This window comes from Neophocaena asiaeorientalis, unplaced genomic scaffold (genome assembly GCF_003031525.2).
Source record: "Neophocaena asiaeorientalis asiaeorientalis breed wild unplaced genomic scaffold, Neophocaena_asiaeorientalis_V1.1 scaffold114, whole genome shotgun sequence".
In the NCBI taxonomy this organism is placed as follows: Eukaryota; Metazoa; Chordata; class Mammalia; order Artiodactyla; family Phocoenidae; genus Neophocaena; species Neophocaena asiaeorientalis.
In genome coordinates this window covers 2,653,858-2,662,524 of record NW_020173116.1, presented here as the reverse complement: position 1 = coordinate 2,662,524, position 8,667 = coordinate 2,653,858, and the positions used below count along the sequence as shown (strand labels likewise).

The 8,667-nt window shown below is 52.2% G+C and overlaps 2 protein-coding genes across 3 annotated transcripts in view; both read left to right on the top strand.

Annotated features, from left to right (window-relative positions):
• The first annotated feature begins 443 nt into the window (after nt 1–443).
• On the top strand, nt 444–8,343 carry CUNH2orf68 (chromosome unknown C2orf68 homolog). 2 transcript variants are annotated; one of them, XM_024743751.1, is made up of 4 exons: nt 444–707; nt 791–909; nt 1,799–1,950; nt 8,213–8,343. In XM_024743751.1, the coding sequence occupies exons 1-4, from the start codon at nt 601–603 to the stop codon at nt 8,315–8,317; spliced, it is 483 nt and encodes a 160-aa protein (XP_024599519.1). In that variant the 5' UTR covers nt 444–600; the 3' UTR covers nt 8,318–8,343. The 2 variants fall into 2 exon arrangements, with proteins under 2 accessions (XP_024599519.1, XP_024599518.1); XM_024743750.1 differs by lacking the exon at nt 8,213–8,343 and adding an exon at nt 2,317–6,104 and having other exon boundaries at nt 449–707.
• TMEM150A (transmembrane protein 150A) overlaps nt 8,312–8,667 on the top strand; it is a 4,469-nt gene continuing 4,113 nt past the window's right edge. Inside the window, exon 1 of the mRNA XM_024743747.1 lies at nt 8,312–8,422. The gene's annotated coding sequence lies outside the window, so the exon portion shown is untranslated. The remainder of the gene's footprint in view (nt 8,423–8,667) is intronic.

The following is an 8,667-nucleotide window of genomic DNA, read 5'->3' as shown; positions in this document are numbered from 1 at the left end:
AGGAGCGTCCCCGCCGGCGGCGGCGCGGAGCCCCGGGCGGGCCGCGGGCTGGGTTGGGCGGCCGGGGCGCCGCTGTGTGCCCTGCCCTGGCACTCGCCTCCTCACGACCTCTTCGGAGGTAGGTGATATCAGTGCCCTCATTTACAAATGAGTAAACTGAGACACAGCGGGGTGCAACAGTCAGCCAAGGTCACGCAGCTGGTGATGGAGTTTCACAGCATCCAAGCACAGGAAAAAGGACGGGAAGGCTCCACACCGAACGCTGAGTGGTGTGATGGGTGCTTTGTGTTTTTCTGGATTTTCTGATGTAGCTGCACTAAACCTAAATCCTGGTTTCTTACTGATAAGGTCACAACGAAAGAAAAGCCCCGCCCCGGAGTGGAAGTTGCGCATGCCCCATTGCCCCCCGCCCCGCCCGCTCCAGGAACTCCGCGCGCTGGGACATTCGGCCCGGCTGGCCATTTCCCGACCGACGTCAGGGCTCAGGGTCGAAAGTCAAGCGAGGAGGGGCGCGGAGCTCTCGGGGCAGGAGGGTGGCAGTTGAGGCCGTTGAGGAGGCGGCGGCGGCGGTGGCGGCGGCTCCGCGCTCAGGGGCTCCAGATGGAAGCGGCGCCGGGGCCCGGACCCGGGCTCTGCTGCAAGCCTGGCGGGCGGCTGGACATGAGTCACGGCTTCGTGCACCACATCCGACGGAACCAGCTCGCCCGGTACCGCCCCGCCCCGCGCCACGGCTGCCAGCCCCAGCCTGGCCTGGCTCGGCCGTCCCTGACTCCCGCTCGGCTCCCCGCAGGGACGACTACGACAAGAAGGTGAAGCAGGCGGCCAAGGAGAAGGCGAGGAGGCGGCACACGCCCGCGCCCACTCGGCCCCGAAAGCCCGACCTGCAGGTGTACCTGCCGCGACATCGAGGTGAGGTCGCCCGCCCCGCGCGCTCTTCTGCCCCCGGGCCCTCTGCCTCCACGCGCTCTTCTTTTCTGTCTGGGAAAAAACAATGTCCTAGCTCCCAAGGCTCATTTCATCTCCAACGTCTATCTCGACGCTCCCCAATCGCCGCTCAGTGATTCTGCCCGCAGCACAGGGAGGGCTCAAGGCCCGCAGTTAAGCATCACTATTACCGGACCTCCCTGAGAGTCGGCAAGTTGTCCGCCGCTTTGCCCCCAGCGTACTATATTTTCGCACTCCCACCAGCTAACAGGAAAAAAGTTTGGCACAGCTCTAGGCGACGAGGACATAATTGTGGAATTAAAGCCCAAACCCAGTTAATGGGTTTTTTTCCCCAACTTACTTGTGGTCTAGAGATTACAATAGTTAACGTGCGATGCTAAAATTTTTGAGCTTCTCTTATGAGTGTTTTTAGAGGTTATGTGCAGTCATTCATTTAGCTTTCAGAGGATCCGGTAAGATGGGAACTATTATCATTTCTGATTCACAGTCAGGGAAACGGGCAGAGAGAGGTTTCGTAACTTGTTGGAGATAGCAGAGAAGTAAATGGCAGAGCCTGGATTTGAACCCAGGCAGAGCCCTATTCACCTCTCCACTACCTTACAACCGTGTAGACAGATGTGCATTGTATACCGACTGCGTGGTAGGACTGTGCTGGTCCTGGGGCAGGGATACAAAGGTGAATAAAATTCCTGATAGGCGGCTGATTTCACACACACACACACACACACACACAGAGGTACGTTCTGGGTCCATGAGAAGATTGGGGCTTTACAATATGTTTTCCTGTATCATCTCTGGGCAGGGGTTCCAGCAGCCTTCCTCCCTTCCCTCTCACTCTGGTTCATCCTTCCAGATGGCTCTACCCACCCAAGCACCCCAGGCTGTGAGGAGTCTGGTGAAAGCAGCAGTAGTGGCAGCTCTGAGCCAGAGCTCCCTGGCCATCAGCTCTTCTGCTTAGAATATGAGGCGGACAGCGGAGACGTCACTTCAGTTATCGTGTATCAGGTACGCCCGATGGAAACAGCTGCAGCCTGAAGGTCCTGGGCCGTGATGGAAATCACTGCCGGACCTGGAGCCACTGTTTTCCTCAGGGCCAGTGGGAAGTGTTTGCTCCACATGAGAGCACAGACTGCTGGGCGATGCTTTTGAGCACAAGTCACTCCCGTCACACAGTGATTCTCAGCGGGCAACAGGGAGGGCTCACGGCCCCCAGTTGAGAGTCACTATTACAGGGGACACCTGGGAAATGACAGGCACTGGCAAGAAGTTGTGAGTCAAACAGAGTTCTCTGAGGGTGTTGTCTAGGGACAGGGCAGGTCGCCTTTTCAGAAGAGGCCAGGCCCTGAGCTTCCTGACCCTTCCTCCACGTAGGATGATGATCCAGGAAGGGTGAGCGAGGAGGTGTCAGCACACACGCCTCTGGAGCCACCCATGCGAGAGGCCCTCAAGTTGCGCATCCAGGAGGAGATTGCAAAGCGCCAGAACCGACACTGACCAGACTGGAGTCGCTGTCCAGGGAGCCGCCCCTAGTTTGGGGGTGCCAGGACCAGTCTGAGCTGATCTTGGGGACCGGCCCCCCCCCCCCACCGCCCCAGAGCTGCCACATCCACAGGAAAAGGGTGTCACAGGGACTACGCCTGGCCCCCTCCCTTGTAGCCGTTCTTTCTCGTATATTGGCTCATTTGACCAGCCTAATGTTCTGGACGTTTTTGAGAATTTTGTTTGGTTAGCTTGGTGTTCTGGAAGCAGAGATTGCGGGGAGAGATGAGGCTTATGAGACCTTCTGCCAACGTGCTGCTTTCTCACCAAGGTCACATGCCCCAGGGCATCTGACCACGCTGCTCCGCCCAGCTCCATAAGCCCCGTTTGTGATTTTATGGTTCCTTTCTTCTGTGTTTCTGTTCACTTCCATCCGTGCTTTCCTAGATCATCTTTTCAGCTCTGTTTCTTTGTTCTTTTCTTTCCTTCATCTTTTTTGTCTCCCAATCCATCAGTTCCACCCCGCCCCCCACCTCCCAGTGTGACTGCTCACCTACGGATGCTCAGGACTTTGGAGATGGGGTACTGGGGTCTACCTTTCTGACAGGCTCTCCCAGTAATTCTGATACCAGTCGAGGGAGATGATCTTCTTTGACGCCTACTTGTGAGGACGTCTTCCTCCCCTTCCGTGGTTTTTGCAGGTTTCTCCCATGCTCCACCGCTTCACACAGTCTAGGTAAGGAGATCTAGAAAGATGATGCCAGGACTAAACTGTGAGGATTTCTTGCAGCAAAACCTGCCAGGGTTTGGACTACAGAATTCCAGCTTCCAGCCTCATCCCTAGCTGTGAACAGACCATCCTCTGCTCAGGCTAAAAGGGAATTATCAAAACAAGCCTGAAACCGCGTTTCCAAATGTGATTCAACAGCCTTGAATGTACATACAAAGGGAAATTCAGCATTAGCAATAATTACCTGTTTCAAGCCCTAGTTGGGAAAAAGAAAAAAAAAAAAAGCCTGAAGAGAGCCCTAGAGGGAGCGAAACAAGCCTCCTTCATCTGCCCTTCCCTTGCTCTGTGCTTTCTCGTTTCCTACCTCCCAAGAGTATAGAGTATATAAAACTCCCAGTAGATCCTGAGAATAAAGATCCCAGGAATATCACTGCTTTCACCTAAGTGAACATTTTTCCTAATGCAGGGTTGGGCTACAGTCTGAGAAATCCACAAGCAATCCCACGCACTGCAGTTTCAAGCCACTTCAGTTTTCCAGCAAATGGGCCTAACCACAGTGACTTGAAGTATGGGGTTTAAGTGAGCCCGTGAGCAGAGACTTCTTCAAACCAAAGCCCCCTGCCCCAGAGGTCTTTCCTCATCAGGGTCTCAAGATCAGTCTGGCTGGTCCCTCTCAGCAGCTTTTCTCTTAAAGGGGACACCTGAGAGCCCTTCTGGTTCATGCCCTATACACCCCTGCAAATCTGCCCCCTCTGAAATGGGGCAAGGCAGCTACTTCGACTCCATCGTTAAAATGCAGCAAGTCGCAGCTCGCGGGGAAGGTGAGTGAGGTGGAAGGACCTGGTTGTGAAGGCAGCCAGGGACCGGCACGCTCTTGAGCCCCAGGGCTGGCCCAAGGTTAAATGCCTTAAACTTGCCAGTCCTTGGCTCAGTTCTACTTTCGAAGGAGAAAGTCTGTCCTCATTCAGCCAGGCTGCAAGTGCCTTTTGACTTTTAACGTTAACTACCCTCCAGAGCCTCCCGGGTCAAGGAGACTATGCCATACTCTCTCCCCAATCTTCCTGCAGCTCAGCACCAGTCATTTTAGTCTTCTAGCTCTTCAGCTGATCTTCTGACTTGGACATAGGATTTCACTGGAACTTTTAGGCTTCCTAGTCTGGAAATATTTTGAGGTTTGTCTTCTCACGGCTGGATGGCCCGTTTCCTGGATTTATTATAGAATTTAGAAACAAGTCCAGAAGAGGAGGTTGGGGGCATGGCACCTGAAATTTTAGCCTCCATTCCTGTGAGAATTGTGTACCTATCCTATCCTTCTGTGTGTTTATCGTGTAATCCTAACACTCTCAGGTAAGAGAATGATGGTAATACCTTGCTTGCAAGCTTTTTCTTGAGGCCCTTTGCTTTATATCAAGTGCATATCAAATATTTTCCACTCAAGAAAACTTCTAATTTGTAGCTAATTTGTGCCACGAGACTATATAAAGCGCTAGGCCTGGTACTTAAATGAGGCATTGTCCTTCAGAGCAGGCCTGTTGGTGGTGATGGTGCCATCACTCCAGGTGTGCCTGAGATGCTTCTCTGGTGCTGGCCCTCAGCCCACTGACAGCCTTACAGCTTCGCTCGTTGCTTCTGCCACACCTCATCCCAGTCCAAGGTAGTACTATCCAGTATGGTTACCGGACTTGCCTCTCGATGTCTTCCAGCTGTTTTCAAATATCAGTGCTTTGCCATCAAGGAGCATGTTCCAGAGCGTTTCCCAGAGGCTCTAGAGATGTCCCAAAGAGGACTGTCCTGTGCTGCTTGGCTCAGTGGCAACAGCATTAGACTAGCTGGGGCTTTCCGGCAGACTGCTTCAGAATCAACACTCATTTAACTAGATACGTTCTCAGCCGCCTTAAAAAACAAAGTCTTGTAGCCTGACGGGCATATCTGATGTTCATCCAAAACGAAGTGGTCTTCACTTACTAAGGCTAAGCCTTGGATTTTACGGCTTTGTGTTTCCTGGGCCACAGTGGGTGATTACTAATAGAAGGAAGGTGGGGCCTGCAGGGGCTTTGGGCTGTGCGAGAGTAAACACTAAAGCTTGAGTTCCAGCCAGCTGGCAAGTGTGGAAGTCTTTGAAGAAGGTAACGCAAGAACGGAAAAGGAGAGTGCAAAGCTTTTTGTACTGAGAGTAGGAGCCCAGCCAGCAGTAGGACCAACGTGGGCAATAAGAAATGCTTGTTCCTGGACTTCCCTGGCAGTCCAGTGGTTAAGACTCTGCGCTTCCAATGCAGGGGACGCAGGTTCGATTGCTGGTCGGGGAGCTAAGATCCCACATGCCTCACGACGTGGCCAAAAAAAATGCTTCTCCCTGTGGATGAGCGTCTGAAAGGGACATTCCGTCTCCATTGTTCCACTCTGAGGGGCACTGCCATCTAGAGATTAGCCCACGAAACTGGAAGAAACCCTTGGGGGTGGGGGGTATCCAGTTTGCTGTGCATCTGGCAGGATCTGTGGATGGTAGGGTAGGGATCCCCCAGCTGGTCACAAATATAAATGGGGCATATAGAAAGAAAACTAAGGACAGATTACTTTCCTACCTCTGAGCCTTCTTTGGGAAGAAGAACCATGGAATGGTGACAATTATCTGAAACGTTTTAAGCTCCCTCCTTGAACTCCTGTCCCTGAGGAATCAAATGACCAAGCCACCCCAGATTTCCCCAGGAGGTGGAGTGAAGCCAGAAGGGAAGAGAGTGAATGGCTCCTCTGCCTTTCCCAGAGCCACCAGAATGAGACTGGTTGCACTGGCTGTGTCGTGTTGAGTGTGTAAAAAGCTATACATTCTTCTCATTTCGTTTCTGCGTTTGGATGAATAAAGTGACATGGAAATTATTTGAAAATCCTGGAAGGAAGGTACTTTTCAAATACAGTATTTTTTTCAGCCAATAAACTTACTATTTTTATAGCACTGTTTTTGCCAAGAGTTGTGAAATCACTTGTGTACATAAGGAAGTGAAGGTTACATTCAGCAGCGCAGAATCAGCACTTGAAATCTCATCTCTTGTTCTGCCTATTTTAAGAACTGTCCTGGTTGGAGCATAACAAGTAGACTCAGGTGGCATTAGAGCTGGAAGGGCCTTGTAAAGACATCTGGTCCTACTTTTTACCTGATACGCAACTCCTCCCTACCGACTACCCATGAAGAGCCCTTCTGTCTTGGGCTAATTCTCTGTTTTAGGGATGACTCCGATTGTCATGTTAAACCCAAATCTGCCTCCTTGTCAAGGCTCTGGGGTGCTTGCCTTACCCCTACTTTAGGATAGAACGGCCAGTTTAGAACCTGAGTAGCCTTCTCAGGCCTTCCCCATGATCGTGGTGGGAGAGGAACTGAAACCCAGCTCCACAGGTGATAGTAGATGTTGATTAAGAATTGCAAAGCTTCCAGGGGCCTTCTTTGGTGGTCCAGTGGTTAAGACTTCGCCTTCCGATGCAGGGGGTGCAGGTTCCATTCCTGGTCAGAGATCTAAGATCCCACATGCTTCCCCGCCAAAAAAACCAAAGCATAAAAAACAGAAGCAATATTGTAACAAATTCAATAAAGACTATACAAATGGTCCACATCAAAAAAAGAAAATATATTTTTTTTAAAAATTGCAAAGCTTCCAAAGCAGTAGGAAATGCTGAGCGTTCAGGGCACCATTGGACAGATGAGAAAAAGGTGCCTGCTCCAAGGACAACACCCCTGGGCAGGAAGTTGGTGCTTCTTGGTAAATTAGAAAGAGGCACTCCCTTGTCCTGGGGCACAGCATGGCCAGCAGACGGACTGGATTTTCCACCCCCCCCAGTCCTTCAGCCAGGTATTCTTGTACAGTGATTGCTGTGCACTGCCATACTTTTTGACCCTGATTTAACTACTTATGCTGATGCAATTTGGAAGAGGGCCCTCCAACAGGTTTCCTGTTTGCATTTTTACCTTCCACTAGGTCCAGAAAGGTTTCTCCTTCCTCAAGCTGTCGCCCAGTTAATCTTCTCCATTTCCCCCATGGTACAGGGCCCTGTTTCTGCCTATTACATTTGCTTCACCAGTGCTGCCGAACTTAAGCTCCCTGGTTCCCAGCAGCCTGGGCCCATGCTCCCTTCAAGTAAAGGTCTGTCAGCCCCAGTGTTGTCTCCCAAGGGCTCCAGCAGATATGCTGGGCTCCCGTTTAGAGTGCCAGTTACACTTCCAGTGTGTGAAAGGAAGATTTCCTGCTCCTTTAATCATGAAAAGAATGTCTAGGAGGGCACCCTTGGCCTGTTAAGTGTGGACGAAGAATGTCTCCTGCCATGTCAGGAAAAAAGATGTGACCATCAAGCCTGCAGCCGTCCCCAGCTGTGCACCCTGAGGGGATTCAGGGTGGAGAAAAGCAGGATACTGGCCCTAGATAACTAAGGTGCCTATCAAAGGAATGATTTCAATGAGCCCAGACTCTTGTATCTTCCCATACATAGAAAAGCGCTAATTCATTAACTTGAGGTGTCTGTTTACTGGTCTTTAATCAACAGTAAGCTTTTGATATTACAAATACCTGGGTTTTGCAAAAACTCCCATCCTGGCTTCTCCCCTGCTTCTTTGGAGCAGTCCCTCAGAGGTATCCGAGAGGCTTCCTCCAGGGCTTGAGTCCTCAGAAAGTCTACCGAATAAAACAATTCTCAACTTTTAGGTTGTGCATTTTTTTCATTCAACATAAATTTTGGTGAAGCTGTTGGGTAATTTATCCTCACAGTATCCTGTTTGCTTTTTCCCAGATTGCTCTGGGTCTCCTGCCTTCCTCTCCTCTCTTTTGCCTCCCAACACCTGGCCAAGTGTGTCTACTTAGAATGGATATTGTTTCAAGTGAGTGTTCAGCAGTCAGGAAACACATTTTGGACACTGACTTCTGGACAGTATACTGTGTACTTGTACCCCTGAAAATAAAATGTATCTGATGAAAGTAGCCCTCCTCCAGAGTTTGCTGAGCCGAGGGAAGCAAAAGCCAAATCCAGAGCGCTAGTCTCCTAAGGAACAGCCAAGGCTTTGTGCTTGCTTCTCTGCAGACCCGCCTCGCCTTGGACAGCGGCAGGCACGGGGTGCCACATGGAGGGAGGCTGCCCGAAGTCACTGTCGGCCAGTCCAGGCTGCAAAATGTGCGCGGCGGCTGAGGGAGGCTTCCTCCAGCCACGTGTGCGGTGACAATCACACGTGCAGCGGGAAGGCAGTGCACACCCGGAGCTCCCCGCCTCCCGAAGCTTCCCCCGCAGGTGGAGGTAGACGGCACTATCCTTTTGGCATCGGTGTCAGAGGTTCCGCTGGGGTCCCGAGCCACCGCCCTCGGCGTCCAGGTCCCCAGAAGTCGGGGCACCGCCCACCCTTCCAGCGTGACGCGGGCGCGGGGGCTCGGGAGTTGTAGTTCCCGGCTGGGCGCGAGCGCCAGGGCTGGGGCGGCGCGGACTCCACGTCCCGGCGGGCGGCGCGGCTCGGTCCGGGGCGCCGGGGGAGGGGCTGCTCGGCC

Bases quoted from the DNA above. Each gene is read 5' to 3' on its own strand.
- CUNH2orf68 (XM_024743750.1), top strand. From the start codon at position 601: ATGGAAGCGGCGCCGGGGCCCGGACCCGGGCTCTGCTGCAAGCCTGGC. The intron at 708-790 runs GTACCGCCCCGC...GGCTCCCCGCAG, and splicing joins CGACGGAACCAGCTCGCCCG to GGACGACTACGACAAGAAGG. The intron at 1,951-2,316 runs GTACGCCCGATG...TCCTCCACGTAG, and splicing joins CTTCAGTTATCGTGTATCAG to GATGATGATCCAGGAAGGGT.